The 26,280-nt window shown below is 50.6% G+C and overlaps 1 protein-coding gene and 1 long non-coding RNA gene across 2 annotated transcripts in view; one reads left to right on the forward strand and one right to left on the reverse strand.

Moving 5' to 3' along the window:
- Window positions 1-5,500: 5,500 nt before the first annotated feature.
- On the reverse strand, window positions 5,501-24,100 carry BIRC3 (baculoviral IAP repeat containing 3). The gene is made up of 9 exons (XM_059371141.1): window positions 23,586-24,100; window positions 18,219-20,463; window positions 18,033-18,132; window positions 15,806-15,884; window positions 12,842-12,890; window positions 10,983-11,225; window positions 6,901-7,155; window positions 6,459-6,500; window positions 5,501-6,146 (listed from the first exon to the last, which is right to left on the reverse strand). Exons 2-9 carry the CDS (start codon window positions 19,069-19,071, stop codon window positions 5,953-5,955), a joined length of 1,815 nt encoding a protein of 604 aa, XP_059227124.1. The 5' UTR covers window positions 19,072-20,463; window positions 23,586-24,100; the 3' UTR covers window positions 5,501-5,952.
- Window positions 24,101-26,073: 1,973 nt separating this feature from the next.
- The window catches only part of LOC132013279 (uncharacterized), a 4,351-nt gene continuing 4,144 nt past the window's right edge, over window positions 26,074-26,280 (forward strand). Inside the window, exon 1 of the long non-coding RNA XR_009402958.1 lies at window positions 26,074-26,132. This is a non-coding gene — a long non-coding RNA (uncharacterized LOC132013279). The remainder of the gene's footprint in view (window positions 26,133-26,280) is intronic.

The following is a 26,280-nucleotide window of genomic DNA, read 5'->3' on the forward strand; positions in this document are numbered from 1 at the left end:
GCGGTCGCTGCTGCGCGGGGCGCGGCTCCGGGGCTCGACCGGGAGGCCGCCGGGCGCTCGGCGCCGCTGCTCGGGAAGTTCCAGAACCTTTCTTGGCGGGAGGGGTACACGGAGAAGGCGGTTCGCTGTGAGTCGGGTGGCCGGCGCGCTCCGCTCTGGCCGGGACCAGGCGGCCCCGAGGACGAAGACGCTCCTGCCGCGCACACCCCGTGCTTCGGGGCGCCGAGCCGTGAACACCGCCACGGAGCCAGGCGGCGGCCCGAGTTCGTCCCGCGGCCTTCAGTCGCGCGGCCGCGCGGATCCGGGTCCGCTCGCTGCGCTCGGCCGCGTCCGCAGCCCCGGCCCCGGCAGGGTGCGCGGCGGCGGAGGTCGCGTTGCGGCCCTTGCCGCGGTCCTGGGGAGCGCGGGGTCCCGGCCGAGCAGAGGGAGACGGGCCGGCTGGAAGGGACTCGTCCTCCGGGCCCAGCTTCCGTGATGCAGCCGCGGCGGCGGGATGGGTCCCGGGGAGCCCGAAGACGGACCGACGGACCCGCACAGTGTGTGAATGAGGTCGGTGGGACGTGGGGGTCACGTCTGCGAGAAAATGTTGGAGGCCAGGAAGTGGCCAAACTAGCCGCTGCGAAGGAAGGTGACCTCATACGGTGACCTGTGAAAACGTGAGGAAATCGTGTGGATGAAAGCCCTGAAAGCAGCTGCTGTTAGGAATCGGGGACGAAACCTGCTTCTTGACCTGCGAGCCCCGGCCGTCCTCGCCCTCAACACGGCTGCGGGAGGAGCGATGCTCTGCCCCGCTAGGCTCCCGGCCCAGAGCGGCCTCCGCAGAAACACACGGTCACCGGGCTGTGCGCCCCGTGTGCGCGCCGGGGGAGAGGCTGGGCACCGAGGCTCCGCGACGCGGCCCAAGTCCTCACCTTGAACTCCACCTTAGGCTAAAGACAACAGATGTCGGGGTGGGGACTGGGCTATGGGAAGTTACCAGAAAAGCGCTGTACACAAGGGTAACACGGCTACACTGATCTAAGTCCTTGCCTGCTCCGCTGTAAGACCTTCTGGAGACCTGGTCATCCCCCTCTTCCCGGTACGGCCAGGAAGACCCCTCACAAATGGGGATTTCCCTTATATAGAGAAACCTCTCTTAGGGGGGGAAAAAACCTACTCCGTTTTCAGAGTTTATCCTTAGTTTGACAATACCCTGGTCTCCATATTTATCTAGACCAGGGCTATCCAACAGAAGTTTAATGTCCTCTACCTAAGTAATTTAAAAATTTCTAGTAACCATATCGGGTAAAAAGAAACAAGTGAAATTATTTTTAGTATTGATACAAGCCAACATATCTGAAATATTACTTCAACATGCGATCAATATAAATTATTGAGATGTTTGACATTCTTCTGTACTAGGTCTTTGACATATATCAGAGTTAGCATACATCTCAATTCAAAGGAGGGGACATTTTAAGTGCTCTGTAGCTTGGCTAGGGACTACCTTTTCAGACCACACAAATCTACTTTTCACCAGAATTCCCAATATTTTCAAGTATGAAGACCTCTCAAAATGTCGTAATGATAACCACTGTATAGTTGGACACTTTTTAAAGATTTATTTATTTCAGAGAAAGAGCATGGGAGGAGGGGACAGAGGGAGGAGAGAGAGAGAGAGAATGTCCAGCAGACTCCACACTGAGTGCAGAGCCCGACCTGGGGTTCCATCCCGGGACGCTGAGATCCAGAACTGAGCCGAAATCAAGAGTCAGTTGCTTAACTGAGTGCTCCTATACTTAGGCACTTTTAATATCCACTGACTGATACATCACTGAAAAAGTTCTTACAAATACATTTAACAGTGCTTTTCCATGTATGTTTCTTTTGCACATGGGTGTCAACTGTTCAACAAAATTCACCAAGTAAATCAAGATGTAACTGGCTTCATTAAAGGGTTTGTGAAATGGGTAGCATCCCTTTTAGCACATGGAGGGGAGCTCTGAGGAGCTATACAAAACAGAAGGTTTTATAGGAAGGAGGATGGGGAAGAAAGTTATTGGCAAGAGAAAAGGATTGTTCAGGTGGGGAAAGCTGGGGGTGTATGAAGACGACCTCATCTTCCTGTGGGGGAGGGGATAAAGAGGACCCACGATGCTGACTCAGTGTTCCTGATTAGCCAGTAAAGACTAGCTCCTGGGGGGCTGAAAGTGTGGTTTCATTAGATATTACACCCTGGTGTGGTTTCCTCCCTAACACTCTATCTGGAGAACGGTGCGACAGGGCATGGTGGTACTTGCCACCATATTACATTACAAACAACATGCTATCATGCTATTTGCTCAAGCTACTGTGGATTGGACTTGGACCCAGCGAGCTACACTGATCACTCTTTTCAGGCATGACCTAAGTTCTGTTGTCAACACAAACCGACCAGATGACCCCTTTCTGAGGGCTCCTTGCAGAAGGGACTCTGATATCCTGCCCGCAGAATGACCACTAAAGGGTCCCAAAGTCGCCCAGGTCTTCTCCTGCCTCTCATTCACCAGCTGGGAGACCTCAGGAGACACACTTAGACTCTCTTAAGCTCAGTTTCTGTGTCTTTATGAAACAAGAGCAGTGGAATCCTTACGGGGGCTCAGTCTTGGCTGAGTGACAGACTCTTGGATTCAGCTCAGGTCCTGATCTCGGGGTGGGGAGATCCAGTCCCGCATCCAGCTCTGTGCTCAGCACGGAGTCAGCTTGGACATTCTCTCTCTCTCTCTCCCCCTTTCCCATACTTGGGTGTTTGCACTCTCCCTTTTTCTCAAACAAATCTTAAAACAAGCGGTATCTACTTGATAACTTCGTGTGAGCATTCCAAGCACCTGACGCGTTAACTCACTGAATGCTCAGCAGGGTTCCTTGAGAGGCTGTTATACCATCTGCTAAGTACCTAGCCCAGGGTCACACAGGGTGACTCAGCAGTGATTTGAATCCAGAGCCTGCAGGGCCGGTCCCTGGGCTACACAGCCTTTCTAAAATTGTAGCGCATCTCCAGTAAGTAACGTGTGTAGCTACTGAGGACGCACGAGTCCTGCAAATGTCCATCTGTTACCACTGCAATTGCCAGGACTCTAACGCCCGTGTTGGGGTGTTCTGGGAAGGCTCGCTCCAAGTTGAAATGCCTTGCTTCCTCATTCAGAACAGAGCTCTATATCCCAACCTGCACATCAATCTTTACCTGGGTTGAGCTTTCCTCTCTAAAAATTCCTTTTGATCTCTAAAGGAATGCAGTATTTGGCCCATGGCTCTGAATCTGAATTTTGATTACCAACAGAGGCAATTCAGGGAGAAGAAATCCCTCACCCCACCCCCACTCAGAGAGCGTCACAAGCTCAGAAAGTACTTGTTCTCTGTCAGGCTCTCTGGTAGGTGGGATCCTACACTGGTGAACAAAACACATGGCTCTGGGTGCCTGGGGACTCTGTGGGTGAAGCGTCTGCCTTTGGTTCAGGTCTCAGGTCCCAAGACTGAGTCCTACATTGGGCTCCGGCTTAGCGGGGAGCCAGCTTCTCCCCCTCCTCCCTGCTTGTGCTCTCTCTATCTCTGCCTCTCTCAAATAAGTAGAATCTTTAAAAAAACAAAACACCAAAAACACATAGTTCCTCTTCTCCTGGAAATGTTAAAAATGGAGTATGACATTAAAGACGTCTATAAATACAAACTGCATTGTGCAGTGTCATAAAGAGCGAAAACAAACAGGCCACTGGGAAGACAGGCCAAGAGAGGATTTAGGTGACAGAGTCTGAGGACACCTCTCGGAGGAGGTGACATCCAAGGAAGTAGACCTGAGAGATGAGCAGGAGTGTCCCAGGTAAAGAGTGAATGAAAGAACATTCCAGGCAAAGACTTGAAGCAAAAGAGCTTGTGATGCTTAGAAAGTGTGGGACGTTGTACGGGGGAAGGGGTAGAAAATGAGGCCGAAAGCCACGCAGGCTGTGTGAGGGTCTGACAAGAAGCATACTGTGCGAGCTGAAACCTTTGCACATTGCAAAGTGGGACTGAGCCCGGACTGGTCTGGCCTCTGGGGGCGGGTGTGGGCACAGCTTTAACACAGAGGAGTAATGCTGATTCCATTCGAGGATATTAGTGTTGCTTCTGAGAGAGTGAATCCCTTCAACACTCCGTCTGATAGTTTTGCCTGGAATTTGCCTCGTAAATACCCACAAGGTCTACTAGGATACGTGTGACATCAGAAGAGGTGAACACAGCTGAGGGACGTTGACTGTGACCAAACAGGGACCAGGAGCTATGAGCACCACGAAACTGTCTGGGCTGACAAGAGAGACATGTCGTGACCACGACCCAAGTACGGAATTACGCTCGGCGCCACGCTCTAACTCCAACACGGACTGTATACCTTGTACACTGAGGTTTAAACCACCGATTCAGGGCACCGCAGACCAGACTGGATTGGGACAGAGGGAACAAGGCTGGAGGGAATCAAATGAATGAATGGAGGTCAAGCCCTCCACAATGGTGCCTGACCGTCAGCACGCTGAGCTACCATTGGTATCTACAGTGATTTATTTTTTCTAAAACGGGTTTTCAAGTTAAAGAACACCTGGAGGAATAACAAAACATTTGGATAAACAAGTTGGCTATGTTGGCTGTGTATTACCAAAATGACCAATGTACAAGAGTTTCACAGTGGAGAAGGTGAAATCAAAACAGTAAGTGTAGTATGCAGTAAGACCCAGATTTTTAAAAAACGTTGCAAGAAGGGAATGTCCTTTGTAAATATTTATCCTATAACAATGTTAGGTTACGAAGGGCCTCAGCAATACAACACAGCCGCAACTGTTTTGGGAGTCCCAGGAGGGAGCTGATGCCACGTGACCAGCCACAGGACCCTTTTCACAGGGAGCCAAAATCAGCGGCTGCCCAAAGGAGTAAGTGTCCCTGCACCGAGAAATGGACCCTCTTGTCCTCGCTGGGTTCCTAACCTGTCTCTGGAGGACCCCAGCACACATCTAGAAGTGCTTTAGTGGACGGACCTTTGCTTTTCCCCCGACAATATCCACCACTCCAGTGTTCCTTCCGGTTTTAAAGCCCCAGTGACTCTACAGAAAACAAAGGACAGAGAATGATGAGTTGGGTGTGCTGAGTACCAAAAAGCAACGCGACCGAGGCAAATGTCCTGCCCAGACAGTCCAGAATAAATTCATTCCCCAGAACGGGCTGCTCACATGTAGGCCGAGTACCGGATCTCAGAGCACAGTGAGGACGACAAGGAACGTTTCCTGATGGGTAGGGCAGGCACGAGACCTCCTGAATGAACAAGCAAGCTTGCTGATCTGGACTCACGCATCCCACCTGCCGAGGAAAGCCGGGTACGGATCCGCCAACACCGGGATCTTTGGTGGGGATGAAAAACCATCTTTGAGAAAGGGATCTAAAGAGAGCTCAACACCCACGGGGTCTTGAGGAGGAGGAGGAGAAGCCCAGGAGGGAGTAAACGGATCCAGAAATACAGACGTTAAGAACAACAGTCACTCTGATGGCTTTATTAAAATGTCGGCCACAGCTCTCTTTACAAAACCACCAAGTCCCCAGAGTCATTCAGCAAGTATCAAGACCTTCTACCTGCAGGAAGCGCATCCAGAAAGGCAGGTCTTCCATGCTCCTGTTTCTTAATACAACTCCAAAGTATTTAAACTTCTGAAAGCTTCATTCAGCCAGCATTTCAGTAGCAATTCTGACTTAGCATTGTGCCTGTAATGCTGTGTCTTTGTTCACAAGAGCAAAAGCCGGTTGTTCTCTCTCTTAGGTGCCCACAGATCACAGGGTTTAGACAGATACTTAAATAAACCAGTTTTGAGCGGCAAAGAGGTAAAAAGTGTTAGGGAAACAAACTACAGTACAGTAGTCAAAGGTACAATACATTTAATCCACTATTTTTAAAAGTGTAGATGGAGTGTGGAATCGCTTTCATGAAAGAAACGTACGCACTGTGCCCTTGACTGCGCCCCGACAGATAGGGCACCTTCTCAGAGACGGGGCGCACTCCTGGCACACGACCAGGTGGCCGCAGGGGATGAACACGATGGACACCTCCTTGTCCATGCACACTTTGCACGTCCTCTCCTCCTGCAGCCGCCGCAGCTGCTCCTCCACAGGTAAATCTGGAAAAGGGAAGAATTTTTTATTTTTAAAGATTTTATTTATTTGACAGAGGTCACAAGCAGGCAGAGAGACAGGCAGAGAGAGAGAGGGAAGCAGGCTCCCTGCTGAGCAGAGACCTGGATGTGGGGCTCAACCCCAGGACCCTGGGATCATGACCTGAGCCGAAGGCAGGGGCTTAACCCACTGAGCCACCCAGGCACCCCAAGAGGGAAAAATTTTTGATGAAAGGCAACTTGCTTCTCCAATAAAAAGCTGAGAAAATAAAACCCATGATTTCTATGGGTTTAAATTACGAGTACTATGTATGTTACCTGAGACATTTTCCGGGGGAATATACTTTAGGTCCTGTTGCACTAGGGGAGAAACACAAAAGGGCATTATTAGTAACAAGTATAGTTAATATTTAGCCACAAAGTATCCATTTTTAAGCGAACCACTCAGACTCTGGCCAAATGCTATCAACAGTTGTCACAACGTCAAGGGCAACACAACTCTTTCATCTTGTGGTACAAGCTTATACATTAGACTGAATCATTTCTGGGAATCCCAAAGTATTGCTGAAAGCCCATTTTCTTTTTTTAAATTGAACTGACCTGAATTTTAAGTACCCGTGAGTTAACATACGGTGTAATACTTGTTGCTGGGTGCAGAATTGGGATTTGACACTTCCGCGCCCTGCCTGCCGCTGGCCACATTACCAGTGTGTTTCCAACTAACCCAGAAAGTTCCCCGGAGTCATCGAGCAGCACTCACCAAAGATACGCTTGTATAGCACGGGGTCAATTTCTTGCAGAGAGTTTTTAAACACGGTGGCAGCTGAGCTGCCCCTCCCTAACACGGTGTCGAGCAGCTCCCTGGCCTGCAAAGGCGTCCGCGCCTTCTGCTCCAGCACCCCGCGCTCGTGCTCACTGATCACTCCGGCTGCCAGCAGGCTGTCCAGGATCGGGAGCACGTGAGTCAAGCGCTGGAGAAGCACCGTTCTGTTCTTCCGGATCAATGCTGCATCATCTTTAGAAAACAGAAAACACAGACACATTCCAGCTCCACTCAGACCTCCTTCACACAGACACATGACTGCAGTAATGCCCTGTTCGCACCGCAGGAGGCTGCTGGGCCTGGGGGTCCCTGCCGCCCCGCGTCAGGACCTGCACCCTGTGAGGGCAGCACTGCGTGTCACAGGTCCCCTCTGTTCGTGCTCCCAGCAGCACCCGCGGGAGGTGCCGGTGCTCCCACCTGGCAGCGGACAAAGAAAAAGCAAGCACGCGCTGCGGGACGCGCCAGGAACGGGAATGGTGGCAGACTGGTGTCTGGCCGCCTCCCGCGGTCTCCGCACAGCCACTCAGCCCCTCACCAAATCCAGTTCAGAACCTAAGAACACTGAAATTCCAAATCAGTTGGAAAGACAGAAGAGATTAAAATGACAGAATGTTTATTTCCTAAATTATCGTTCACCTGGGAAATATCTCCAAAATTCCCTGCTGGGATAGTTTTAATTATTTCCCCAAATTAGACATGATATTGCCATTACCCAAATCTTTTATAGTAAATGGGGAAAGACACTAACAGCCTTTCAAAAATTAAATCGTACTTGTCAATAATACCATCCTGTCTATAGGATCGTTCTATTCTTTGTTGAGATCCAGATTTTGTATCTATCGATGTAGTATTTTATATTTTGAAATTCTGCAATTTTCTTATCCCCTTGGAATACACTTTGTGAATCTAAGTTTAGTCATTACTACACAATTTTCCCATGATCCATAGGCTCTTTCTATAAAATAACCAATGACAGAAGTTGGGCTGTCTAAAAAATTATTTGAGGGAAGAGAACTGTTGGATTTTAGAAACACTGACTCTAACAAGTAATAGGACATAAAAATAGAACCATTCAATAAAAAATAGTGCTTAGTAAAAGAGTCAAGGCCGGAGAGACCCATTCTGAAGGTAACTGGAGCTCTGGGCATAACCGGGAAAGAGGACGCGGGCCTAGCACGGTGTCTGGCATAAGCGCACGCTCCATCCACACCTGAGGGACAGCCGGGCAGGCAAGTCTGAGTGATCCAGACAGCAGTGGGGACAGAAACGTCAGAGCCAGGGGGCTAAGATTAGCACCTAATCAACTGGGTTAAATCATCTGGTGTAGAGGTAGTGATACCCCAGAAAACTAACGTAGAATTCATATCTCACGTTGACATATATTCATTCTTCCATCTAAGATTTCTGGTCCTTTTTTAAAAAAAGATTAGAGAGAAAGAAGAGGGGTGAGGCGAGGAGGAGGAGAGCGGGCAGAGGGACGAGCAGGCTCCCCACTCGGCGCAGAGCCCAGCATGGGGCTGGATCTCACCACCCTGAGACCGTGCCCGGAGCTGAAATCAATCATCAGATGCTCAACTGACTGAGGGACCCACGTGCCCCTAAGGTTTACTTCTCTATTTAACTTAGACTAATGTAACAAGTTTTCTGAAGTTTTAAAACTTCTTTTTATTTTTTTTTAAGACTTATTTATTTATTTATTTGACACAGAGAGATCACAAGCAGCCAGAGAGGCAGGCAGAGAGAGAGGAGGAAGCAGGCTCCCTGCTGAGCAGAGAGCCCGATGCGGGGCTCGATCCCAGGACCCTGGGATCACGACCTGAGCCGAAGGCAGCGGCTTAACCCACTGAGCCACCCAGGCACCCCTAAAACTTCTTTCTTTTTAATATTTTATGTATTTATTGGTCAGAGAGAGAGAGACAATACAAACCAAGGGAGCAGCAGGCAGACAGAGAAGCAGGTTCCCCACCAAGCAGGGAGCCCGATGCAGGGCTCCATCCCAGGACCCTGGGATCATGACCTGAGCCGAAGGCAGATGCTTAACCCACTGAGCCACCCAGGCATCACAAGATTTCTAAAATTGCATTGCTAGTGGTTGAGAAAAAAAGACTCATTTCAAAGTCACAGATTGTCTTCTGACTTCTAAGAGGTAAAGACTTGAATACACCTTTGAAGTCTATTATTCTTTCGCTCTGGAAATAATATCCTAAATTGTCTCTTTATTTACACACCTGTCAAGAAATTACTTACCTACTGTTCTTGGGAAATTGTAAAGCCCTCAGTAACCTAAATGGAAATACTTTGATCTGCTCATTCCGACAGTCTCTCTGAGCACAGAGCACATAAAGCCGGCGCTGCGCAGCGCACACGGCACAGGCACCAGACACTACGAGATCTGACGATGCAAATGATAGTATGCTGTCGCTAGTAGTCATGTCAGCACACTGGGGATTTTCTTTGAAAGAAACGCAGAGGTTTCACCACTGGCGTCCACAAACAATTGTGGAGGGGGGCGTTCTCGTCTTTGGAAGATGACCACCAGCTAAGACGGAGACGACCCCTGCACCTCTGCGGGGCTGGTGGTTTGCGGAACCAAGGAAGTCACACTTTAGTAAAGGCAGGATCAGATGTACACCCCAGGCTGACCAGAAGACAAACCCTCCTACAGAGCAGACTTCGTGAAGCCTGGTGGACAACCTTCCAATCACCCGGGGCAGAAAGAGATTCCAGATCATGCTGGACAACCACGAGGGGCAGACCCTTTTCCCTTCCTGGGCTGTGGGCGTACCCAGGGGCAAGAGCTCTCCTAAGGGAAAACACCTGGGACTCTCCGAGTCATTTATGTAAAACGGCCAGAGCTACACAGCGGTGAGCCTGAGCGGAAGCCGGACTGAGAGACTCCCGAGGACGGGCTCAGGGACACCAAGAGTCTGAGAGCTGTAGGTGCCGACTGCCATCGGTGACAGACCGTGCTTCCGGGACCCCGAGACCTCTAATAAGAGCTCGTGGAAAGCTGCAGTCTGCATCTAATGTTGGAAAGACTTCTGGGTCTGGTCCATGCTTGGCGAAGGGCAGCAGAGCAGAGACAAACACCTCTGCCTGTCAGGGTCCGAGTGTGGACGGCATTCAGAGTGGCCAGCTGGGACGTGCTCGGGGGAAGACAGCATCTGTCAAGGGCCGCAGAGCAGAGGCCGCAGGGCAGTGACCAGGCAGGGATAGGCGTGGCCACCCTGTCTTAGAACGTGCAGCTGTGTCCTCGCCCTGCCCTCCGGAACAGAAGGGCCCCTGAGGGGGCTCTGGTCCCATGTGTGCAGGCAGGACACTCAATCATGCTTCCTATGTTCCCGGGTTATTAGTGCTGTGGAAGCGTCCCTGGGCTGAGATGCTCTGTGATGCGAGTACTAAAGGGACCATCCCTGATCCCACTCCAATTTACAAGAGTGGGCGTGGGGACATAGCGGTGAGTGATTCCATATGTGGCCAACAGCCCAGAGCACAACTATAAATTAAGAACGGGCTTTCATGGGGCGCCTGGGTGGCTCAGTGGGTTAAAGCCTCTGCCTTCAGCTCAGGTCATGATCCCAGAATCATGGGATCAAGCCCCACATCGGGCTCTCTGCTCAGTGGGGAGCCTGCTTCCCTTCCTCTCTCTGCCTGCCTCTCTGCCTACTTGTGGTCTCTCTCAAATAAATAAATAAAATATTTAAAAAAAGAAAAAGAAAAAAAGAATGGGCTTTCACTCAATACACACATTTTCAATCAACTGATGGGCAATTCAAATACACTGTGATGTAAAAACTTTCCAGAGTTCAAATTGAGAACACTGAACAGAAGTGCCCTGAGTTTTCTGTGACTGACACACGGCGACATTGCACGCACACGGTGACATCACACCTGCAGTGACCTCACACCCGCAATGACATCACACCCACACGGGGACCTCACATGGCATGGTGACCTCACACCCGCACAGTGATGTCAGGCCCATGCAGGGGACGACGCTGGTCAGTGTGGGTACGTACCTGAGTCTCTGTTCTCAGCTGCTCGCTCCTTCTCCTCTTCCCTGAGCTCGTCTTCCGCGTGCAGTAAGTCTGACACAAGCTCGTTCACGGTCCTGTAATTCTCCCCGGTGCTCAGGATCTTCCTCTGCACCGTCTGCCTCACCAGGCTCCTGCCGAAGCCCATCTCCAAGGCGGCCGCCACCACGGGCGTGTTCATCATGACCGCGTCTTCTGAACGGATTTCTCCAGGTCCAAAATGGACAACTACAAGAAATAAAGGATTTCTCCATGCTGGGAGAGTCTGTATATCTTTTGAATTAAGTTATTACAATTTCAAGAACATAAAGCCCAGAAAACATATGGGCATTGCTTTATATTAACTTTATTGAAGTTAAAACCACGATGTACGTGTCCAGTCACTAAAATAAGAACATGGAAAATCGCACTGCCATTCAAAATATGCATTACTGGGCATAACTGTGAGTGGGCGGAAGAGAATGTAGGGGATCCCCGTCCACCGAGCATTCCTTACTCCCTAGGATGAACGAACAAATGAGCTTTCTAAGTCCAGTATGTTTTCCGTGTTTTTCAAAGAGGTCACTGTCCCCACTCACCCCACCCCTGTGGGCCTCCCAGGGCGCCCCTCCTGTCTAGTGCTTCTCAGCAGCGCCACCAGAGTGTCTTCAGAAACACAGACCCGGCTCTGTCGCCCTCCTTCAGAAGTCCCAGCACAGTCCCCCTGTTCCCACAAACGCTCCACTGTGGCTCACAAGAGCCCGCCCATCCAGGCCCCGCTCGCCTCTTCGGTCTCACCACTTGCCACTTTCTCATTCCCAGGCAACACTCCCGCCCAGAAGTCACAGACAGACAGCGCATGGGTCACGCCCGGCCTGGCTGATCGCTCGGAGCGCGGACCTGCCTCCTCCTCCTGCCTGTTCGCAAATCCCACTCTGGCCGTAGGGAATTTTGTTCAGTTCTGCTAACGTCCCTGTTTTGTTTTTGTCACTTAAGCCTTCCATGCACTGTTCTCTCTGCCTAGAATATTCTTTTTCTCCCTTTGTCACCTGCTTAACTCCTACCCTTCCCTTCGAGTCTGTGCCAAGGCAAGTATGTCCTCTGGAAAGCCTTTCTCAGCCTCCGACACCAGGCGCACAGCCCCTCAGGGGCTCCCACAGCACAGCACCCTTTACTTTTCCAACCAGATCCCTTCCTCCTACCTGCGTCCTTGGCTGTACCCCCTGGACTGTTCGCCCACGAGAGCAAGGGTTCTGTTTACCCTGTTCCAGGTTCTGGTTTAATGCTGGTTCTATGGTTTAATTCAGTTCAATAAATATTCTGTGTGTCTGGTCTCAGAGGACCGTACACACAGAATATTTATTGAACTGAATTATACCCTAAAGGATGGAGTAGAACAGCTTGTTCAAATCCTGGCTCTGTCACCTTTTAGGGTTAGCCTCAAAAGACAGGACATTTAGCCTCTCTGAGCCACAGGGTCCCTGCTGAGGAATGGGAGTAATATTTTGTACCCTTTTCATGTTACAGAAAGAGTATGTGACCAATCGCATGTCATCACGCCCGTGTCCCCATAGGGTCTGAGAACCAGGGCGAGGCTGGGTTCCTGGCGTCTATTAGACCTACAGACACTCACGTCCCGCCATTAGACAACACCACGCAGGACGGTAGGTTCAAAGTGGAGACCAGAAATCTGGTTCCTTAGGCAATTACGATGCACGCTAAGGTTTAAGAAACACCAGCTTAATGCACTGAGAGCGCATAACACAGAGCATCGTACAAGTACACCTTGTGACTGTTACCAGCTTTCAATCTCCACGGTACCTGTGGTTCTGTTTAAACGCAGTAATTATTGTCATTATACGTACTTGGTGATTCAGCATTTTCATCTTCTGTGTTGTCTGAAGTAGATAACAGCTACAGGGAAAAAAGTTTATAAATTAAAATACAAGTCTTAGCCTGTTATGATATAAATGAGTCAAGAGATCTATTTTATTCAACTTATTGCAAATTGACATCCTTGTAGGCAAAATGATTTTTTTTTTATCTTGAAAGCAATTTTTTATCATTTACATTCAAGAGCTATTCTCAACACCAGAAACTCTTTCTCATGGACTCTATATTCATAACAGCAAGAAAAGTGCCACACCTTCCAGTGAGACAATCGCTGTTGGCATTTCATCCCCAGCATCTTACACTTCCTGGGTCATCGTTCGGGGTAAGTTGGATCCTATAGCAGTTCTACCGACTGTGGCTAAAAAGGGTTTGACCCTCAAACTATTATATAGGCACTTACCTGCTTTTCCAAGATTATTTTCCATTCAGCACTTTGACTCTCTCCTGAAATACCCTTCTGGCCTGCCAAATTTCTGCTGAAAAACCTCTGCTAGGCTTATGGAGTTTCCCTTATACATAACTGTCTTTTTTCCACCTTGCTTTTTAGATTATCTCTTTATCATTATTTTTGTGACTGTAATTACTGTGTGTCTTAATGTGGACCTCCTTGGGTTGATTTTGTTGGGGGCTCTCTCTGGCCCCTGGATCTGGATATCTGTTTCCTTCCCCAGATACAGGAAGTTTTCAGCTATTTATTCATCAAATAAATTTTCTGTCCCCCTTTCTCTCTTTTCTTCTTCTGAGATCCATATTATGTGAGTATTTTATGCTTGATGGAATCAATGAATTCCCTAAGTCTATTCCCATTTTGCACAATTTTTTTTCTCTCTCCCGCTCAGCTTCGTAACTGTCCATTACTCTGTCTTTTGGTTCGTTCATCAATTCATTCCTCCACTTCTTCCTGCCTACTGTTCAAGTCATCAAGAGTGTTTCTTGGGGCTCCTGCATGGCTCAGTCATTATGCGTCTGCCTTCAGCTCAGGTCATGATCCCAGGGTCCTGGGATCCAGCCCCACATCAGGGACCTCCCTGTTTGGCAGGTCCCCTGCTTTTCCCTCTCCCATTCCCCCTGCTTGTGTTCCCTCTCTCGCTGTCTCTCTGTCTAACAAATAAATAAATTTTTTAAAAAATTAAAAATTTTTTTTAAAAAGACTGTTTCTCACTCATGTCTGCTGTGTTACAGGCCTAGTCACATCTTTTCTCAAGTCCAGTGAGCATCCTTCTGATCACTGCTTTAAATTCTCCATTGGACATGCTACCAACATCTGATTCACCTGGGTCTCCTGGTACGATTTTTTTCTGTTCTTTCCTTTGGGGTGTATTCCTGTCTCCTCATTGTGTCTAACTCTGTGTGTGTTCTGTGTGTGAGCAAAGACAGCTCCATCTTCTGCTCCTGAGAGCAGTGGCCGTATGAAGAGGTAGTCCTGTGGTCCCCCGAGGTGCCACGTCCCCCACTCCCCAGCAGCCAGCACTTCAGGGCTATCTCCCGAGTGTGCTGTGCGTGTCCTGCTGCTGTGGCTGAGCCACTTTTGCCTTCAGTGCAGGTGTCTGCAGGGACTGTCTTGGTCTGTTGTGGGCAGGATTTCATCCCTGAGTCATTTGTGGGGTCACTTTGGGTTTGAGCTGAGTGAGACCAGAGTTGCAGTAGCCCCGAACCACAGGGCACCATCTCTGTGTTGTTCCTGAGAAGCTTACACTGGTGGGCGGAGCCTGCAGACCAATCAGCTGTCTGCTCCCAGCCCGCTGCCAGGGACGGGGTGGGAGCTGGGACGAGGTGGCCCGCTGGGTTGCCTGCGCGCTGCCCTGGTTTGGATGAGCTCTGACCAAGAACGCCTCAGATGGCGTGGATCCACAAAGGACCTGGTGTTGGCAAGGTTGATGCCCATCTTCTGGTAGGAGGGCAGCCCAGGCACCAGCACTGAGGCCAGCCCAGGGGAGGAGGTGGTGTGGGGTAAGCAAGGGAGGCGGTGAGAGTCGGCACCGTCCTGGTTCCCACAGGAGGCTGTGTGTTTACGCCGAGGGGCAGGGGCAGAGACCGGTGCTGGCTCTTGCCACCCTCAGGAACCTCCGAGACCACAAGGAACTCTGCCTCCCATGGCCCAGGTGTGTTCTTCAATCTGCTGCTTCTCACCCTGAGTCTCCATGGGCTGTTTCTCGTGCTGTGTCTCTAAGAGCAGGGACTCTGTTTCCTCTCACCCACCAGCTGCCCCAGAGCCAAGCCTGGCAATTTTTTAAAATACCAGTTTTCAGTCCTGCTGGCAGTAAAAACTCACAAAATTCGGCCCCTCTGGTCTTCAAAGCTAAATGTCATGGGGATTCATCTTCCCTGGGTGGGGGGCTTCCCAGCATGTGGGTGTGTTTCTCTCCCCCTCTGGGCTGTGGCTCCCTCCCGCAGGTGGACACAGTCTCTGCCCTTCCCGCCCTCTTCCCTGTGGCCTGCTCTCCACAGTTGGCTGTGTAGAGTCTGCTCTGCCAGTCCCCAGGTCATTTTCTGGGTTATTTATGCTGATGGGGGCTTTATCTAGTTGTATCCATGGGACGGGCAAGGTGAGCCGAGGGTCCTCCTGCTCTGCCATCTTCTCAGCAATCTCCTTCCAGGAAGATTAGAAGAAGCGATAAAATTCTCTTTCTCAAGTCTTTTAAACAAAAATTAGTATTTTAAATGCTACCATCCCAGCCAATGTTTTCCTCAAATAATATAACTGACGGTGACCTTACTATAGCAATACTCGGGGCTATACCCTAAATATTATTTTTCAGGAAGTCTCTAATTCTGAATATATTTTTATCCAAAGAATAATTCTAAGATCATGTTGAGCATTTTTTAAAATGGAATGTACTTTTAAAGCCACTCTTGTCTTTTCACTAAAGTACTGTACTCTTTAATTATCAGAAAATAATTTATCTGTTGTTAACTGATGAAAAAGCCATCCCTACCTGTTCGAGTAGATGAGGGTAACTGGCTTGAATCCGACTGATGAACTCCTGTCCTTTGATGTGTATCAGGTACTCGCACCTAAAATGGAAACAACATTAAGCGTGGGGGTTATTCTAACCACACCGTCAGTAGCCTGTGCAGTGTTCCCGCCGACTGTGGACACATGGCACCACGTGACACTCATTTCGCCTCCCACAGCAGAAGTGAGATGTCGTAAGCGAGGCAGGTTGCACGCCCCGGGGCAAGGCAGGCTGTCCCGCTCCGAGCCCCCAGCGGCTCTCTCCCAAAGTTCGAGGAAGGCGACCCACAGTCTGCACACTGAGAAGAGAGCCAAGGGGACAGGTAGGAAGCTCTCTCACGGACGACCCTGTTCACGCACAGGTTTGTTGTCAGAGAGTTTACGACATATGAAGAGAGACAAGGGAAGTAGCGCGGAAGTTGTCCGCGGCTCCTGGTGAGTCCCATCCTCGCGGATCCGGCTATTCCTAGACAGCACACATCGCGGTCCAGCTCAAGCACAAGACGACCCCTCACCCTACCAAAGTGAACCCGCCCTTCATCTCGTATGCTCGAAAAACGGCCACTGCGAAAGGCTAGCAACACTGCTCAAAAACCCGTGGATAAGGTATTCTTAATCTCTGTAACTTTTGAAGCCTGAAACATCTGGGCGTGTAAAGGGGCTACAAATGACAGCACCACACTAAACACAGGAGGAAGGTAAGTCATTATGAGCTTAGTAAGCGACACTAAAATCACGAAGAGTTTTGAGCCTGGAAACTCTAGATGATCATAAATCACCTAGTCTCAGTGAGAAAAGGAGAGTGTGAATCAGGACAGAACTGTCAGAAGCACAGGAACGGACGACCAGGGGTTCTGTGGTGACAAAAATACACGTGCTGGGTCCCTCTTCACCCGGACACCCGATTTAACATCACAACTTGGCTCTGATTCTTCTTGCCCAGCTCTGTTTTCTATTTCTATCCATGGAAACTACCATCTTCCAACATGCTACATAACTCATTTATTAAGTTGTTTTTTTTTTTAAGATTTTATTTATTTACTTGAGAGAGAGAGCGAGCGAGCATGAGAGGGGAGAAGGTCAGAGGGAGAAGCAGACTCCCTGTGGAGCTGGGAGCCTGATGCGAGACTGGATCCCGGGACTCCAGGATCATGAGCTGAGCTGAAGGCGGTCACTTAACCCACTGAGCCACCCACATGCCTTAGTAAGTTGTTAACTGTCTGCCTCTCCCACTATTAAATTAATGTACGAGACCAAGTACAGCTGAGTATTTTGACCACGAAGACAGTGCCTGACAATAAACAACTGACTAATATTAAACATTAAAAGAATGGAAATATGTCCAAGACATAAGATTGACTGAAAAAGGTTTCAAAACAGCATCTATAACACCTAATTCATGTAGTATTATATACATTTATCTGTATATGTATACATGCATGAAAAATGTCTGCAGAAATATTCACTAAAATGCTAACTGATCCTCTTTATTTTCTTTCAAATGTTAAAATAACTTCATTTTTGGCTTCAGAGGTAGAGGTCAGTGGTTCATTAGCTGCATACGACACCCAGTGCTCATCACATCACGTGCCCTCCGTCATGCCCACCCCCCAGTGACCCCATCCCCCATCTCCCTTCCTTCCAGCAACCGTTGGTTTCCTTTAAGAGTCTCTTATGGTTTGTGTCCCTCTCGGATTCTGACTTATGAGCCTCTGTTTTGTTTCTTAAATTCCACGTGAGTGAGATCATACGATAACGGGCTTTCTCTGATTTATTCTGCTCAGCATAATACCCTCTAGTTCTGTCCATGTCATTGGAAATGGCCAGATTTCCTTTTTTATGGCTGAGTAATATTCCATAGTATGTTCGTGCCACACCTTCTTTACCCATTCATTAAACGGGTCCTCTTGAGAGAGTGAGACTTCTGGACACTTACATTTTTTTCTCTGTACTTTTCTACAAGGTGTGATTTTGGTTTTTCTAATAAACATATATTATTTTAAAACATATACATTTTTTGATATATGCAGAAACACCCTAAACCTCTATCTTCCACTAAAACAGATTATTTTTCTAAGTCATCTGTCCTAAATTTATTCAAAAGTGCCTTCTTGAAACAGAGTCCAGCAAGAGCTGATTCTAAGGGGATACATTCAGCCCAGCTCACAACCACCACCACCATATGCAGAGAGAGTTTCACAAGTTACCTTGGAAACCACTTGGCGTGCTCCACCCACGGGTCGTCTCCAGACTCCCAACACCGCAGTCCACCGTCACAGCAAAAGCATTTGACGTCGTCACTGTGACCTAAAATTAATTTTGGACCAAAACATATGAACTTCTGTAATGTGCCCACCCCGCCCGTGTAAGGTGCAGCCCAGGGGCGTCCTTACCAGTGTAATAGAAGCCAGCGGTGGCGAGCTGCTCGGGTCGCACGGGCACGCGGGAGGGCCAGCTGCAGAAGGTCTGCAGACGGGCCGCGTGGGCCCGCATGCTCGCGTTGGACACGGTGCTCTGCAGCGCGTCCTCGAGCTGCCGGTCCACGAACGGGCAGTCAGGGAAGTGTCTCAGGTGTTCAGACAGAGCGCTGTCGCTCGGCTCCCAGTTGCTCAGCTTCCCACCACAGGCGAAGCAGGCTACTCTGTCCCCGGGTCCCACATAATAGAAACCAGCTCGGGCCAGATCCTGCGCCGGAGGGGAGGTCAAGGGCCAGGTCTGGAAGGTGAGCAGCCTGTCCTCTGCAGTCTTCAGGGCTCCCTCACAGGGGCTGGGCCTCCGGGGAGCAAACTCCCGATTCTCTCTGAAGTTTACGGGACTCGATGGGAAGCTGGCATAAGACCCGCTGAAATAGCCCGTGGTCTCCAAGCTGGGTAGCAGCGGGTGTGTGGAGCTCGTGGCGGAAGGAGGCTGCCGTGGCGGACAGCGGGCTCCGGGCTCAGAGGCTGTGCTTAGACTCCGAACGAAGGCACAGCTGGGGTACAGCTTCCTGTGCTTCTCCACAGGACGATCCCCCAGTTTCCAGTTGTCCAGCATCAGGCCGCAGCAGAAGCACCTGACCTTGTCGTTGACACCAGTGTAGTAAAACCCCGCCCGCGCCAGGCTCCGCTCCGAGACGGGGACGCCTGCCGGGAACGTCGAGAACGTGGACATGCGGTACAGCTCACACGAGTGGTCGTACCTCAGCTCAAGCGCGGGGGCGCTTTTCAGCAGGCCGGACAGGCAGAGGCTCTCCTGGACCAGGTCCATAGTGAAGGGGACAGGGAAGGAAAGGGACTAGCCTTTCTCAGGGGAGGTAGTTTTGTGCACGGCTCTTGGTTTGGGCTCATTTTGGTTCTGGGCGGGGCTCAACACGGGCACCTGTCTTGTCTTCCTGTCCGCGCGCTCCGTGTGTCGGCTGGCTGGCACTCTGCCTTCCACACGCGCATTTCAAAGGACCATTATGGACATGGCCCCTTAGCATAATCTTTACACCCACAGTGTAAGTGTGATGCCGCACAGCTCCTCCTGAAGACAACCAAAACCCTTCAGGAAGGCACAGTGTGCTGTGGGGCATCAGAGGCCACTCCGCGCCCGGTCCCCCTGGCATGGGGCAGCCTGCAGCCAGCCCATCAAATGCGGGATGTTCTCAGCTGGCTTGTTATCAGGAGAAACCGCGCTCAGTAAGTGCTCTACAGAAACTAAACTCAAACTAGGTTCATCTTGCTTTTTTATTAATGACGAAATTTGGTACCCAGAAAGAAAGAAAAAGGATAAGACCTTCCTTAAAAGGAGAATGCACGACCCTATTTCACTGATTCTGGATGCATCTTTTCAGTGTCTTTGTTATCGAGAGGTATCTAACAGCTAGTAACATCAGATTTTAATTAGCAGCATTTTTATTTCCCAAAAGTATTTAAATTGACAGTGTGTCCTACAATCAGTGACATCTCAGCATATCCCAAATCTTGCTCAAATTAAATAATTTTTCTTTCTATAATAATTTTAATAGGGCACACAGAATGATCTAGAACTTCCCTACAAATAAGAGCTTAAATGGGAATAGAACTGGCTGATGGGTCTTAAGGCCTGTTTCAAAATTTATTAAATAAGAATCACTTCCCATAGTCAGGAGCTTGGTGGCTGAATCACAGTGGTTCTATCAATTAAATTATCAGGACGGATGCATTCCCGACTGCCACCCATCAGAGGTCTCTCCTGCACATCTCTCTACTTTAGCAGAGGGCCAAGCGTTTACTCTCCATTCTAGATAACTGCCACTCATTTTTAGATCTTTACCAAACACAAGTTCCTTTTTTCTATGCTGCACGGCAGCCAGGGGTCCAACAATGTGTTCCAGCGAGAATCACTTCCCCTTTATGCCCCAAGTCAGATTCAAATCAAGATTATCATCACTTTAGGGTTAGAACTCACAGGACTAGATTTGGTCATATGAGCCAGGCTTTTTTAAATTAACATTCTTTGGATACCGGAAACTCCAGTTCACTATTGAATTTGTGTATTCATGCACAAAACTACCTCCCGGAGATCAGACTAAGTCCCTTTTAAGGGGTTTAGGCCTCCATTTTGAGATGTTTTGACGTATAAAAGAAACTGGAAAAAATCTAGAAAAAGGCGAATAGTTTGCCTCTTTTGTAAAACCTGTTTTAAAAAAAGAAAGACAGTTTCAAAGTCAAATAATCCATAGCTGTAACACAGCGCACTCTTCAAACCTTTCCTCCAGCGCGGAGGCTGCTCATGCAGGACTGGGCATTGTGCCCACAAGGTCCTGCAGGACCGAGAAATCCTGGAGGGACCCACTGGCTCCAGCCAGTGCCGGCAGGAGTGCGAGGAGGCCTGGCTCATGCTGGGTTAGACCTCAGTGCTTGACTCATTCCTGTAACTTGCCATTTTGAAATTTTTACAGAGAAGAGCTACAGAAACAACAGAATTCCCACGCACATGGTGGGGACTCCCCTGGGGGAAGGGAAGGGGCAGAGGGAGAAGCAGACTCCCCGCTGAGCAGGGAGCCCTATGTGGGGCTCGATCTTGGGACCCTGGGACCATGAGCAGAGCCTAAGGCAGATGTTTAACCGACTGAGCCACCCAGGTGCCCCAGGATCACAGGTTTTCTTCTTTAAGGTTGTAATTAATCACCAACATTTGTTAAAAGTAAGAGACTTCCCATGACGTTCTTGATCCCAAGCTCCTCCTGAAAAACCCCAAGGGCGACAGGGAGCTGGTCACGAGGGGAGGCGCCACTGCTCCCAGCAAGCATGCTGGCTCTGACACGCAGTGTCCAGGACATGTGTCACTGAACGGGCACCACGGGTCTTCTGACGGGGCCGTTATTAAGAAAGTGAAATTGTCCTAATACCTGTATCTGTCGAAAGTGACAGATGCAAAGTGGACGGAGAGAGACAAGTTGGGAAAAAAATGAAGATGCCATACTTCTTCGTGGAAAAGGAGACTATTCCCACACGTTAAGATATGCACATAAAGTATGTTTTTGTTTAGAAGAGACGCCTGTCTCTGGTCATTTATGCCACCTGCCTGGCCTGTCTACACCCTGGCCCTGTGCTCCCGAAGCCCAGCTGTGCACACAAGGCCCACAGACTCCTATGGACAGGCAGGCAACCATTTATGATCAGAGGACGAGACTACTCCAAAACACCCATGCCGCATCCGTCCAAACTCTCCCAGCCTCTTCTGCACACAGACCCCCGAGAGCTCTGGGGGACGCCCGGCACCTCACGGGCTGGGGCCACCATCCCCGCACAGCTGTCCGTGGCCCGAGGCAGCTCCCTAGCCCACTGCCCCCTGCAACTTTGAAGCCTTCGGGATCCTTACCGAAGTTTTCCCTGCTCCCCTTTGGAAGACTGCTTTGCCTTCTGCGTCCCTAAGAGACCTCACTGAGCAGTAACCCTTTCATGCCCCCAAATCCATGCCTTTCTCCCTACAACCCACCTGCTGCTCCCAACCCCAGCCTCTCCCCTCCTCCTCTCTCCCGATCCTTCCTTCGAGAGAGCAGGCACACCGAAGTCTGTCTTGGTTTCCAAATGAGAACAGCAACGAAAGTCCTCTTTGAACCCCACTTTCCGTTCTAGCAACTACAGTCGACCCTTGAACAATGCAGGGGTCGGGGTGCCCACAGCCCTCCCCACACTGTTGAAAATCTGATTCTGTTAACTCCCAAAAACTTTGTAGTAAACTGTACTTGACTAAAGGTGTTACTGGTAACAGTGGTTGAATGCGTATTTTGGATATTGTATGTATTATGTACTGTATTTTTTACAAGAAAGTCAGCAGAAGAGAATGTTAAGAAAATCAAAGGAAAATGCATTTACAGCACTGTACCATAGTGATGGAAACCATAGGCATGTAAACGGACGTGAGAGGCTGGAACCCAGCTGTTCAAGGGTCAGCTGGGCGGCATCTCACTTTAGCTTCACAGCCCACGAATGCAAAAGCATCTACAGCCGAGGCCTCCCAGAACAACTGGATTAGGCCAACATGAACAACTGGGGGAGCTCAGTGGGTGAAGCGTCTGCCTTCAGCTCAGGTCAGGATCGACCCCTACTATGTCAGGCTCCTTGCGCAGCAGGGAACCTGCTTCTCTGGCTCACTCTGCCCCTCTCCCCACCCCCAGCTCGCTTGCTCTCTCTCACAATTAAATAAATAAATCTTAGAAAAGAAATGTTCTCCTTCCTTGGCCTCTTGATGCCACTCTGGGGTTCCTGTCTCCTTTCTAGTGGTTCCCTCTCTGAATGGCTCAAGGTCTCAGCCTCTTCTCTTCTCTTAGCCCCTCTGGCGGGTAACCTTCTGGATCCCAGGGCTGGTGGGTGTTTCCCCCCCTCCAGGGCACCTGGCAGGACCACAGCTCTGAGGCCGGAGGGAGAGTGTACCTTCCCCTCCCTCCTCCCCCAGACCTTGAGGTTCTTCAGAGAGCACCAGCTTTCAGCTCTGGACCAGTCCTCCCACTGCCAACATCCACGGGGCTCCACACAAAATGGAGAACATTCTCCATAGGTGCTGAACAAGGGAAGGTCAGCAGACTTGCCCCAGCACCCTGTGACCACAACACACTCATTTGTATGGTATTAAGAACATCAACTCTCCATGAGTGACTACAAAGTCCCATGGCTTAATATCAGGGTTTGAAGTCAGAGATCCTGGGTTTTCAGATACCATTCAGGCCCCCCCAGCACAGGGCGGGACCTTTGGCAAGGAAACCTCCCCGAGCCCGAGCAAGCCCATTACCCACAGAGATTGTCATGGCACCTACCGGGAACACAGCCCCAAACGCGCTGGGAGGGAGTCCCTGCACACAGCGGCACTGGGCAGCGGCGGGGGCTGGGATGACCACTGGCAGACCCAGTTCGTCAGCGTCGGCCGCCTCCCAACACCGGGCTACATAGACCAACCGCACTGCTGGCTACCCGAGCTGCCCCCCAGGACCGCCCGCAAATCTACTCTCCGCACCAACGCGCGCCAGCACTCGTTCCTCCACGGGGTCGTCTGGGGCGGAGAGCTGGGAAGCGCAGGGGGCACCCTCCACGGCGCGGACCACCACCGGGCCCTGGGGGTCACCCCAGCCACGAAGGCCTCCCGCCCACGGGCTCACCGCCGACCGGCACGCGGGTGCTCATAGGCCAGGGGGTCCCCGCAGCGACGCCTGGCCCTCCCGCCTCCCGGCCGACCCTCGCCCTCCGCCGCGCTCCCCCGTGGGCCGCACCCACGCCAGGGAGGTCCGCACACGCGCACCCCGAAGGCCCGTCACCCACCTGCCGCCCCGAGGCCCCGCGCGCCAGCGCCTGCCGCCGGCCGTGTCCTGGGGTGGCCGCGGGCGCCCTGCTCTCCCGGGCGGGCGGGAGGCCTACGCGGCTTTTAGCGGCCCCGCCGCCCCATCCGTGCAGCCCGCGGCCGGTGCTTTCCTCGCAGGCCGTGGGGGAAGTCCGCGGCGGTAACCACACGCACTTCCCCTGGGCCGCGGCCTGGCAAGCTCCCCGGGGGATTTCCGCGACCCCGGGGGCGCCGCTGTGCCGGCCGCGGCCTTTCCGCCCGCGCGGCTGCGGCCCGGGTCAACGCGCCCCGCTTCCCGACAGCAGTGACGTGCGCGCGGCGGCCGGGGGCGCGGGGAGCAGGGCGCTCCGCCGGGGTCTTCCCTGGGCCCAGCACGGAGCCGACCCTCCGGCTTCGGGCATCCGAGCTTCGTCTCTCGGCGGGGCCGCTGCTCTAGAGCTGGCGCCGCGCGGCAAAGCCTGGTCCTCCCGCCTGCGGTCCGCCCCCCGGGGAGGTCTCCGCGCGGGCGGGGCTCTCGCTGGAGTCCCCGCCCCGCGCCGCACCCAGCGCCCCGCACCCCGCGCGCCGCACCCGGCGCTTCCGGGTCCAAGGGCCCCGCCAGGGCGGCGACAGGCTGCGCCGGCCAGGCCGGGCCTGTGCTCCCGAGAGAAGGCCCGCCACCACCGTCCCCCGCAGCCCCTCTTGCCCTTCCTCCGGGTCGCAGGAGCGCGCGCACCTCCAGGGCCCCGCAGCCCGCCGCCCCGCGGTTAGGGCCCCCGCTGGAACCGTGCCAGGATGACTGCGTTCATCCTCCACGTGGAAAGGTCAATCCTCTCCTGCGCCCGCTTCGTTCAAAGCTTGATGAGACGTTTTCTGAAAACCTCTCTGTGGGTCTTACACACTGCGGATCATGCACCCGCCCAAAGAATTTTGAAAAACTCTTCTCTGCACACTTTTAACTTCACATTACAATGTTAGAAGCTGTCCCAGTTGCAAAGCAACTGCCAAACGCAGGTTAGGTGTTTTAGAAGGAAACTGATGCAGCACTCTTTGCAGAGAATTCAGGGAAATGTAAATATCTAACCATTTAATGCCCAGCATCACCACAACACATCAGCTCACCTTCAATAACTGCGAATATTGTATCATTGCCTTTCGTCCTGAACAATCTACTTCCCTCGCAATTTCATTTAATTTTAATTTTGATTCCAATATAGTTAACAAACAGCAATATATGACTTCCAGGTGACCCCACAGAATTTTAATGTATGCTTACAAGAGACATCTCTATACTCATATTTCTGAAATAAATATGTGCATGAGCCAATTTAATTTTTTCCTGTGATCATAAAGCTCCAAGTGTTAAAAATGTCTCCCTGATTGCATCACTGATACACTAGTTTCAGTACATTAGTTACACAGTTGATCAAAACAATATAGATCATAAATACTGATAATTACTAAAGATAAAAAGTAAAATTCTACTACAAACGGAATCTTAATGGGGGCTTCAGCTCATATTTGAGCAACCTGTTCAAACGTGTGTTTGTTGGTATTACCTATTATTAAAGTATGACCAGTTCACCACAGGTTCTGCTCCGTTTTTCCATATCCAAAGGTAAGTGTTGAAAACCTTCTCTACATAAGTAAATATAGATAGGTCCAGAAAAATGTTTTTTTATGTCAATTTTTCTCAATTTTCTGAACTTCTGTTTTATACCTCCCCCCGGACATTTAACGATCTTTAATTGAAATTTAGTTATCAGGAAACCACTCTATTTTGTTGAAATCAGTGGCCTGGAAACCATGGGCCTTGTGTTGCCAGAGTTAGGAAACGAAAATACAGGTTATGGGGCACCTGGGTGGCTCAGTCAGTGAAGGTTCTGCCTTCGGCTCAGGTCATGATCCCGGGGTCCTGGGACTGAGCCCTGCATCGGGCTCTCTGCTCAGTGGGGAGCCTGCTTCCTCCCTCTGCCCCTCATCCCACTCACTTGTGCTGTCTCTCTCTCTCTCTCAAATGAATGAATAAAATATTTTTAAAATAAAATACAGGATACCTGATTAAATTTAAACTTGAGATAAATAACTTTTTGGTGTAAGTTTGCCCCATGCAATATATGATTCATTGATTATCTTACATTCAAATTTAACTGGATGTCGCATAGTCCACTGGGCACTTCCGTAGGCAGATATCATTTTTTGAACAATAAGAGCAATTATTTCTAATTGTCCAGGAAGATTTTACACTGAGGGGCAATATACTAGTCTAAAACCCAAGATGGGTGAGAGGTGCGCCTGTCCTTTTCAGAAGAGCAGGGCTGATGAGAAGACAGGAGTGGCCCGGCCCCCTGAGCAGCTCATTTCCAGGCTGATCCGTTTCAGGAAGAGCTACAAGAGGAAATTAAGGGTCAGGCTGTCAGTTCCCTTTGAACGGTTTGAGTTCCCTTTTGCCCATGACTAAGTCTTTGCAAGGACCCAGTGACCCTGCACAAGGGAGCACCTACCCCAATTTAAACACGGGGTCTGGGACAGCTGGGTGGCTCTGTGAGGTAAGTGTCTGACGCTTGACCTCAGCTCAGGTCTTCATCTCAGGGTTGTGAGTTCAAGTCCTGCACTGGGCTCCATGCTGGGTGTGGGGTCTACTCAAGATAGAGAGACAGAAAGAAAGAAAGAAAGAAAGAAAGAAAGAAAGAAAGA

This window comes from Mustela nigripes, chromosome 1, assembly GCF_022355385.1.
Source record: "Mustela nigripes isolate SB6536 chromosome 1, MUSNIG.SB6536, whole genome shotgun sequence".
NCBI lineage: Eukaryota > Metazoa > Chordata > Mammalia > Carnivora > Mustelidae > Mustela > Mustela nigripes.